This window comes from Alosa alosa, chromosome 16 (assembly GCF_017589495.1).
Source record: "Alosa alosa isolate M-15738 ecotype Scorff River chromosome 16, AALO_Geno_1.1, whole genome shotgun sequence".
NCBI classification, from domain to species: Eukaryota; Metazoa; Chordata; class Actinopteri; order Clupeiformes; family Clupeidae; genus Alosa; species Alosa alosa.
Window position 1 is genome coordinate 13605126 of NC_063204.1, and position 10884 is coordinate 13616009.

Here is a 10884-nt window from a genome sequence, read left to right on the forward strand (position 1 = left end):
AGAGAGAGAGAGAGAGAGAGAGAGAGAGAGAGAGGACCATGAGGAAGATAGGAAGAGAAAGATGCACAAGAGAGAGAGGTAGAAAGAAAGAGAGAAAGATGGGGAGAGAAAAAAGTACAAGAGAAAAAAGAGAGGGGCACACAAGAGAGATTGAAAGAGAGAGAGGAACGCAGGAGAGAGAGATTGAAAGAGAGAGAAGAAACGCAGGAGAGAGAGATTGAAAGAGAGAGAGTAACGCAGGAGAGAGAGATTGAAAGAGAGAGAAGAAACGCAGGAGAGAGAGATTGAAAGAGAGAGAGTAACACAGGAGAGAGAGATTGAGAGTGAGAGAGGAAGGAGAGAGAGACAACATCGGGGTGGAAGAGCACAGACAACCTCCCAGATCTGTGGCTAAACTTTGTAGCTTAACATGCCATCACTGAGATTTGAAAATCAAATCTATTATGGCCAAAATCTTGTCAGTGTAGCATCTAATATCAGATCAAACTGCAGCGCTGTAGCATGGGCTGAGGATATAGAAGCTGGGGATATCTGAAACAATTATTTAAAGGGAAAACGGCTTTGCATCTAACTGTGATGATTTAAGGTTCCTCTGAAGATTTTAAGGTTCTTGTGAATGAACTCTTGAGGGTGTGAGTTTTCGGCTCCGGGTAGGAAATAGTTCTCTTTGACTGAAGCGGTATGGACTGTTCTTCTGGAGGGAGTAGCTGTCTTTAACGGGAGCAGATTGGATCAACATGTTAATTGGCACGTGCACACAATCGACACACTAATATGCAGTTTTAATGGTGCTTACAATCGACACACTAACATGCTGTTTTTATGGTAGCCTACTCACAGTCGATGCACTAATATGCTGTTTTAATGGTAGCCTACTCACAGTCGATACACTAACTTGCTGTTTTTATGGTAGCCTACTCACAGTCGATACACTAACATGTTGTTTTAATGGTAGCCTACTCACCGTCGACAAACTAACATGTTTTTATGGTAGCCTACTCACAGTCGATACACTAATATGCTGTTATAATGGTACTCGCAGTCGACACACTAACATGCTAAAGTGGTCATACTTCTTAGATCTTATATTTCAGTGTTGATCCTTCATAGTTCTTATGCTTCATAGTTCTCACAGTTGTCATGGTTCTCATGGTTCATAGTTTTCATGGTTCCCTTTTATGTGCAGGACTCTGGAGTTCCTGATGAGACACCTGGCCCGTCTGGCCGCGTTCAGCTACATCACCAACATGCACAGCAAGAACCTGGCCATCGTCTGGGCCCCCAACCTGCTCCGGTACCTTACCTGTGTGTGTGTCTGTCTGTGTGTGAGTGTGTGTGTGTGTGTCTGCCTGGCCATCATCTTGTCTTCTCAAACCTCATTTCGTAACCCATTGTGTAGGTGTGTGAGAGAGAGAGGCTGTGTCTGTGTGTGCATGTGTATGTACATTTGTGTGTGTGTGTGTGTGTGTGTGTGTCTGCCTGTATTGTCTGGGCCTCTGTAATCTCATCTTCGTAACCCACCTTCTGTGTGCGTTGGATACGTGTGTGTGTGTGTGTGTGTGTGGTAGGGGTGATCAGAATACAAATCATGTTTTAGTGTTTTCATTATGCGTTCTGTGTGCTATGACCCATCTGTTTCGACATGTTGGTGTTGTGTTTTGCCACGGTTGGATAAAGAAGATTCAGGATGCAGCGATGCACTGGCTCCATCAAGAGAACCACGGAAGCTGAAAGAAATCATTAGTTTTCATTTTCACTATTCTTCATTCATTATTGTGTGTGGTTGCTGGGGCATATATGAGTTTAATGATGGATTAAAGTGGTTTCGCTAGCATGCTAAATACCTCTGGTGATGCACACTGCTTTTCCTGGAGTTGTATACAACATCCTTGTGCGAAATAATTGAAACAAGTTTGCAGCCATCTGAGAATGGAGAAAGAGCCGATCTCTATTCCTTTCTCTAAAAACACACTGATTTCCTTAAAAATCCCTATTAAAAATGCATCACTTGTCTTGTTATTGTTGCATACAGGTAGTTTTCTTTTGCATTTTGGAGACCGGGATCCTGCCTCTTTTATGTTGTTTTGATTCTTTCGCACTTTATTTTCTTGGGACTGTGCGGACTGCTAAACTAAATGCTAAACGTGACTTGATGCTTCAAAATGGCAACCAGTGTTCACTGAAACTGAAAATATGTTCACGTCATGAGCACCCCCTCCTATCAAACTGCAGTGTTGTGTGTAGTTGTGTGTTGATGTCTTATAGTCTTGTGTGTGTGTGTGTGTGTGTGTGTGTGTGTGTGTGTGTGTGTGTGTGTGTGGTGTATGTGTCTGTGCATGCTCCAGGTCGAGGCAGATTGAGTCGGCGTGTTTCAGTGGCACATCGGCCTTCATGGAGGTGCGGATCCAGTCAGTGGTTGTGGAGTTCATCCTGAACCATGTGGAGGTCCTCTTCAGCCCCAAACTCAACTCCCTCATCAGGGAGGGATCAGGTACGCATCCTCTCCTCTCGTTCGCCCAAACACAACTTACTCATCAGGGAGAGATCAGGTACACATCCTCCCCTCTCACAAATACAACTCACTCATCAGGGAGGGATCAGGTATGCTTCCTCCTCTCTCACTGGCCCGAATACAACTCACTCATAAGGGAGGGATCAGGTACACATCCTCCCCTCTCATTGGCCAAAACACAACTCACTCAGTCATCATCAGTATTGGGTATCCGTGACATCTGGTGTACATAAACTCATACTTTTAAAATCGTACTCATAAAAATGATCCAATACCTCCTACATGGACTTCTGCTTCACTGGCAAACTATTAAATACCTGCATTCAGCCTTTACTGAATGTAAACTCATTGATATATGATAGTAAAGGGCCATGTTCATAGGTTTGTGTGCCTGTGTGTGTGTGTGTGTGTGTGTTTTGTGTGTGTGTTTGTGTATATGGCAGGCCACGGCACGCTGGCGCGGCCCAAGTCTCTGCTGGTGTGCTCCCCGTCCACCAAGCTGCTGTCCCTGGAGGAGGCCCAGGCGCGCATCTCCCCCAGCAGCCCCCACGGGCAGTACATCGAGGTGGGCGAGGGGCCCAGTGCCCTGCAGGGCAAGTTCCACACCGTCATCGACTTCCCCACCGACAGGTCAGAACTGAGGCTTTCTTACTTTACTCTCTCAGATATGCACACACGCACACACTTGTGTTCGCAGACAGGCTTTCTTACTTTACTCTCTGATGCGTGCATGCGCACTGCACACACACATACGTACACGCACTGGCACAATAGCTCTCACTTTACTCCAGACCCAGCTGCAGACTACGGTGACAGAGGAGGCATTTGGCTCGATGGTGTTTTATGCCCCGAACGTCGTCTTCCAGGCAGATATAATGTTACATGTTTTCAGGGCATCTTAGCAAGAGCTCATATTCTCAGAACCACTTTAGTCCAGTGACCAGAAGATCAAGTAGAGGTCATGTTTTTGCCATTCTGACCGTACTGACGGTTTAGACTAGACAGAATAGACAGAGGCTGACAATTGGGGTAGATCAGTTGTACTTCTGTCTCTCTTGGCACCTCTAAAAGGACTGTCCTGTTCCTGTTCCGACTCCTGGGGCCTCATTTATAAAAGTGTTGCGTAGAAACCATCCTTCATTTGATCTTAGATCATTTCTGAAATGATCGTATGTGTGATTCAGAGAAAACGAACGTACGCACCAAAAAACGCCCTTCCAGGTGTGCCCATTATAAATCACAAATGAACGTCAACTTGTGCGCAGCAGGATGGTTTTAGGTCTCCGCCTTGTAAACACCCCCTCATCAATATCATTAGCATATGTTATGAAATCAATGGCCTAAAAGCTGTAGCCTATGTAAAATTATATATTAAAAACATTAGTATAGGCCTAGCCTATGCCATCTGATGTTAACTAGCCTATATGCGTCAGTTCGAATAGCTTAACTAATTATGTTTTTCCAAGCAAAGCTTTCTGGAAAGAGATCTTATGCATCCATGTCCATTGTCCTCTGCTCGCTTTCATTCCTTTTGCTTGCAGTAATGTGAATAATCAACATTTAGTATGTTTAGGCCTACTTTGTAGAAAAAAAAATTGGGTAGGCCTACCTTATGAAGGAAAGACCTCTAGGCCTACAGCATAATCCTATATGTTATGGTACAGTAGGCTACTATACGTTTCCAATATGACCCAGGGTAATATGCTGATTTAGCCTACAAAACATAGGACTAAATTATAATATGTCATGTAGGCTTAATGTTTCTTTTAGGATAGGCTATGTTTTTGCTGAAAAAGTAGCCTAGTTCGCCGGTCATTATTAATTAATTCTGCATATCTTTGCTATCGTTTTCTTTCAATAATGTCTAATGGCTTAAACATTGTCCTTTATTGTTTGCTTTAAGCCTACCTTTATATTTTAGCCTACATTATCCAACTCTTGTCATCTGATCTTGGGCACTGCCAGTCAAAAAAAGCAAACAGGTGCGCGCTCTGCACCTCTACGCAACTCCGACGCAACACTAAATATGAAGATGCCCTGCTTTCAGAGGATAACTTCCGTTATGTAGGCTATATATGATATAAAATATCTATAGCCTACATTGTATAGCTTACATTCAAATATTACCTTTCTGTTACGGAGCTGGTAATAGGCCTACTGTATGAGCGCAAATTAGGATGTAGTGGAGGCTAAAAGCGAGTAAACGCAGTTTATCCACCTCTGCAATTTCAGAAATAGAGTTTAGGCCTACCCACCTCTTAGTTTATCCACCTCTCAAAAGAGTTTATTCACTATTAACATTTAAAACTGTATTATACAATACTATCCTATACTGTACATTAACCTCCACCATTATCAAACATGTTCTCAATGCCTTTTTAAAAAATCCGATACTGCATGGCGCAGTCCACCTCACCGAGATTGCAGAATTCATAGTTCACCCACCTCTTATTTTACCACTACATCCCTGGCACAAATGTACTTTTCCTCTCCTAAACGAGGGCAATTGGACATTTTATGGTCAATATGAGATTGGTGAGAACACTAAATATACTAGATCACCTGTAAGAATGTTTCAATCATTCTATTGTAGGTCTTGGTGTGTTTTTTTTTACATATTATTAAATAAGTAAGCTATACGTTTTTTCACTTTCTTATGTGGGATATAGTTCTCATTAGCAGTTTTATGCCAAACCATGAAACATTAAGCTGTGTCCAAAAATGTCTTTAAAAATCTTCTGATATTGATCATGCATATGGCAAAGAAAGACATGAGATCGTCGGTCTTGGAATTTTGAAAATGCATCGCACTTAGACCTCAGATTACTTGCAGTACCCAGGCATTGCCACAAGGAAATGGTCGTACGTCAAGTTTGAACCTGACGTGGAGATAAGCACTTTTCCACGTCAAAGACGGCTTTTATAAATCTGAGCGTTGGCATGTATTTGTACGCACAGTCTAAGATCAAATCTCTGCGTAAAAACGCTTTATAAATGAGGCCCCTGGTGTTGGCCTGGTGATTGAGGTCTGCTTACTGACTGCCTCCAGCGTACTGGAGCAGATTTGTTTTTCCTCGGGCTACTGAGTTATGCTAATATTTCTGCCCCTGGAGGAGGCCCCACACACACACACACTCACACACTACCTCAGGCACAGAACAGAAGAGAGAAGAGAAGAGTCTGAAGGAAACCCCCAGCCTTTATCTGATTAGGAGTCAGTCTGGAGCACTCTAAAAGAGGAGCGCTCTGATCATCTGGGCTTATACAGTGGCTTTACACACTCATAGATGTGTGTGTGTGTGTGTGTGTGTGTGTGTGTGTGTGTGTGGGTATGCGTTTGTGTGTGTGTGTGTCTCCACAGGAAGAAGGCTTCGGTGAAGTCGAAGAAGTCTCCGGTGGGCGGCTGGAGGAACTTCTTCCATCTGGGCCGCTCGTCTTCCACAGCCGCCAAGCGCAAGCTGCACCGCCATCCCAGCGAGCCTAACCAGATCAAGACCATGGCACTGCCAGGTGTGCTGTCCACAAACACACACACACACACAGAAGCACACACACACCTGTGTTAATACTATACCCCCACGTGCACCAACTAACTGAGATCGCACCCTCCACACACACACACACACACACACACACCAGCATGCTCACAGAAATCTCAGAGTACACACTCCCATACCTGTGAAAATCAGGGCTGTAGTGGTAAAAGAAAGAGATGGGTAAACTGACTGATAAATGTTAAAGTTGCATTGGAGGTGCGTGAACTCTATTAGGAGGTGTGTTAGTGGTATTTGGACGTGCTTAAATACTATTTCAGAAATATTGGAAGTGTGTCAATCGTATTTACATGCCTTTGGCCTCCTCTACAGCCCTGGTTAAAACCTCCACTCAGACCAGCTCACTGAGATCACATACCTCTCTCTCACACACACACACACACACACACACACACACACACACACACACACACCAGCACACTCACAGAGACCACAGAGCTCTCTCTCTCTCACACACACACACACCCTCTTCCTGTGAGGAGACTGTGCTATTGGAAAGTCTCCTCTCTGGTCCTGCTTTGAAGCCTGCCTGAAACAGAGTTGTCGACCAGCTGTGAAATTTGAACAGAATTGTTTACTTGTTTGTGTATTAATGGTGTGCTTTTGTCCTGTTTGTTTACCTTCACGGTAGGTGGACGAGGTGACTCCGGAACTCTCCGCTCTGCTAAAAGTGAAGAGTCTCTTTCTTCTCACAACTTTGATGGTGAGGTGGAATGCTATTTTACGCTTGTTTGTTTACACTAACCCCCAGTTGTATTTGTTTGTTTGTTTGTTGTCTGATTGCCTGTGTCTTGTTTTTTTGCAGCAGGTGACTCGAAGCTGTCGCGTCCACGGCGACCACTGTCAATCAGCGAGGCGCTGTCCACTTCCTTTAATGAGGAGCTGCTGGAGAGCCACGCCCACTCCGCACACGCCCTGCCCGGCCCTGCCACCAAAAACACGTCCGCCACGTCCTGTGTGCCAGCGCTCATCTCGCCCCCTCGTCATGACGCCGACCTCCGACCCCTCACCTCTGGCCTGGGCTGTCTGGACTTTGACCCCATGGCCTTCCAGTGCAGCGGGCCGCCAGCTGACCCCGCGCGGCCCGAGGGTAGGAAGCAGGGCAGTAAGCGGGGCAGAAGTCATGGCAACGGGGCGACCGACGCTCAGCCGAGCGTCTCACCCTCGGACAACCCCTCGGCCGCTGCCGTGGCGACGGTCATCTCGCTGCGCTCGCCGACCGGCAGCCCTGCGCCTGCACCGCTGCGTCTGGAGGAGGAGCTGAGGGAGGTGGTGGAGGAGGAGGAGGAGGAGGAGGAGGTGGAGGAGGAAGAAGAAGAGGAGGTGGCTCTCAACTTCCCCTCCATCTCCGCTGCTGCTGCTGAATCTGTTCCTGAGGAGGACCCTGCAGCCTGGGCCGACTCGCGGGTCAGAACTGAGTCCCGGTCCGCGCGCACGGCGCCGTGGCCGTCCCGGACTCGGTGTCTTCCACGCCCCTGACGTCTTCCCCCTCCATGAGGAGCGAGCCCCTGCCCAGCGAGGGCAGCGCCGGGCCCAACAGAGCTGGGTCCAAACGCAGCGGGTCCTGCAGCGCCGACTGCAGAGCGGCAGCCATGGAACCCAAACAGAACCGACCCGACCCAGGTGAGCACAAACATCAATGGCTGATCATAAGCAGCGATGCTCTTTGGTGATGTTCCGTAGCGGAGTAGATGAAGTGGTTTATAAAGTAGCTGATTGTAGTGCTTGATGTGTTGATGTGCTGCTTCAGTCATCATCAGAAGAGAGGTTGATCTGGACCCCTGCAACGAGAGAGCTCTCACGCAGCCTCTCTGTGCCTGGATAGAGGTTTCTGATGGAGCTTTCCTCTGTGTGTGTGTGTGTTGTGTGTGTGTGTGTGTGTGTTGTGTATGTGTGTGTGTGTGTGTGTGTGTGTGTGTGTGTGTGTGTGTTATGTATGTGTGTGTGTATGTGTGTTATGTATGCGTGTGTGTGTGTGTGTTTGTTCTCTTGTAGGCTCCCTGACACTGGACTGCAGTCCTGGGCTGGTGAGTACCGACTCTCTGATCTCCCCTCAGCCTCCGGGGAAGAACGCTGCCCGCATGCTGGCCCTGGCGCTGGCCGAGTCTGCCCAGCAGGTGGCGCTCCACTCCCAGAGAGCAGGAGCGCCCCCTCAACAGCCCCCTCCACAGCCCCAGAGCCCCTCGTCCCCCAGCCCCAAGCTGCCCCTCCTCAGCCCTGTCGGCCCCTACTCGCCCCCCCAGGGCAACACGCCCTCATCTGACCCCAGCGAGCCGCCCCCCTCACACACCTCCCGCTCCGCCAGAGCCGGCGTGGCTGACGGTGGGGCTCCGAGAGCGCCGGGCGGGCCGAACGTGGGTCATGAGAGGACAGCGAGCGCGGTGAAGGCTGTCCGCGTGTGCGGTGCCTGTGGTGGCGAGGAGAGAGAGCCGGGCCCTAGAGGAGCGCCCCCTGTTCCCCGACTGTGCCACTGCATCCCCTGCTGCCCAGGAGAGACCCCTAGCGGGCACGGCCAGCCTGGCACAGGAGCCGCATGAGGGCGCGCGGGGAGGGCACCCCAGCGTGGAGGAGCCGGAGCGCAGCAGCCCCAAACCCCTCCACCCTCCTCATCACCACCCTCAACACCACCCTCAACACCACCCTCAACAACACCCTCAACACCACCCTCAACACCATCCCCAACACCATCCCCAACACCATCCCCAACACCACCCTCAACCCCATCCCCAACACCACCCTCAACCCCATCCCCAACCCACCAACCCCCTGTGCCCCCACCCACCCCAAGACGTGGCTGAGAGTCAGCCTAGCCACCGCTGCCCTCCAGAACCAGAACCGCGAGGCGGTGAACGCCTCCAACTTCCGCACGGTGCTGGCGGAGGCCTCGGCGCCGGCGTCGGTCAAAGAGGCGTTCCCCCACCCCTCTCTCCGCTCCCCCGGCTCCTCCTACCCCCTGAGCCCCGAGGAGGACCCCTACGGGCAAACGCGCCCCGGACGCCACCGCAGGTGCCCCCCGCCCTTCCCCACCCAGCCCGAGAGCCTGCCGCCGCACCTCGGGGGGCTGAAGGTGCACCCTAAGGCGTCGTACGAGAGCCACTACGGAACGCTTGGCCCCCGCTCCCTCCACCAGTCCATCAAGTACAAGGAGCACTACCGGGACGAGCACCCGTCCACCACGCACTTCCGCCGCTCGGGGCAGTGGTACGCCCCGTTGGAGGGGGCGCTGGTGTACCCCACCATCCGCCGGGTGCGCTCGCTGCACGCGCCGCCTGAGGACCGGCCCTTCTTCTTCCAGAGCAATCCGTACCCCTCGCGGAAGGGCCACGCCGAGATCCACCAGGTGCAGCCCTACTTTGAGAACGGCAAGGTGCAGTATCGGTACAACCCGTACTCGGACTCGCCCTACGGTGACCCGGACGGTCACAGGGGGCGCCAGTACAGCCACAGCCACGCCTACACTCTCCGCCGCGTGCCCCCTCCCGCGTCCGCACCTGCGCCCCCGTCGAAGACGGGCTGTGCCCCGCGAGGGGGCTACCCCAACCCGCTTAGCCACGTCATCCCAGAGAAGGACTACAGCTTCCAGAGCCACGAGGGCTGCTACTTCCCCCGAGTGGACGACGCCTCGTTGCCGTCCGATCTGGACCTCGGAGCCGCCCGACAGGCACTTCCACCAGGTGACACTGCGGAGGGACAGCAGGACCAAGAGAAAGCCGCACGGCGGCCCGTCTGCCCAGCAGCAGCAGCAGTACTTGGGGGTGAGTCCGGTGCGCCCCAGGCCCGAGGCCAGCCGGCGGGAAAGCAGGCACGTGAGGCATCGCTCGGACTCCGGGAGGGACCTGCTCATATCCACGGAGGAGCCTGGTGGTCATTTTAAAGTCACCATGGTATCCCAGAGTTCCCCAGAGCAGCTGTTCTCCGAGGGCGAGTCGTCCCACCCGGAGCAGCGGCGGAAGGCCGAGCTGGGAGCCAGGGAGGCACTGATGCTCAAGCAGAACAGCGCCCCCTACAGGAACATGCCACAGGAGAGCCGCCCTTTGCCCCCCCACCTCTCCCTTCACAAGGAGTACAGCTGCCCCGACTTCAAGCACACCGATGGTGGAGGCGGCGGTCATGCTCGAGAGCCGGAGCGTGCTCTTTACCGGACTCTGAGTAGCCGCTACCCGGAGGAGGAGTTCTACTACCCCCGTGCGGGGGCCCGCGGGGCCGTGAGACCGGAGCGCTCGCAGAGCATCAAAGGACACCTGCCCCCTGAGCGCGAAGTACGCGACCGCGCCAAGATGGAGGCCGAGCCCTGGGCCGCCCACTACCACCAGCCCAAGGTGCGCAGCCACAGCTTTGTGGCGCCCCGTTACGACACCATGGAGGGCTATGTGCCCATCCCCTCGGCCCAGCCACGCACCCCCAAACCCAGCCCCTTCCCCACCCACGGTTGCATGCCCCCCAGCAGCCACAGACTATACTCCACCGCCCTGGGCCAGGGGGGGTTTCTCCAGGGGCAGCCTCGACCAGAGGCAGAGGTCTACGTGGAGTGATCCAGGGAGGAGGGGCTTATGGGACAGGACCTTGAAGGGTGTGTTTGGGTTCTATAGAGCTGGGGGATCTTGAAGGGTGTTTGGGTTCTATAGAGGTTGGGGTGAGACAGAAGAAGAAAGAAGATGCGTGTGTGTGTGTGTGTGTTTGGTGGGGGGGCGGGTGGGCAAACTCCACAGCCTCTGCAGGACAGTGGCCAGAACACCAAGACTGTGTGATGGAGAAGGAGGGAGCAAGAGAACCTGGAGGAGGTTCTGTTGAAAGAACACTCTAAAGCATTGCACTGTG

General features: G+C 51.8%; 1 protein-coding gene across 1 annotated transcript in view; it reads left to right on the forward strand.

Annotated features, from left to right (window-relative positions):
• The window catches only part of arhgap32a (Rho GTPase activating protein 32a), a 45863-nt gene extending 35224 nt beyond the window's left edge, over positions 1-10639 (forward strand). The window contains 10 exon segments of the mRNA XM_048267009.1: positions 1187-1294; positions 2346-2491; positions 2956-3142; positions 5874-6022; positions 6698-6769; positions 6872-7335; positions 7500-7689; positions 8062-8597; positions 8645-9472; positions 9474-10639. Of these exon segments, the coding sequence (XP_048122966.1) occupies positions 1187-1294; positions 2346-2491; positions 2956-3142; positions 5874-6022; positions 6698-6769; positions 6872-7335; positions 7500-7689; positions 8062-8597; positions 8645-9472; positions 9474-10598 (3805 nt within the window). The 3' untranslated portion in view covers positions 10599-10639.
• The last annotated feature ends 245 nt before the right edge of the window (positions 10640-10884 follow it).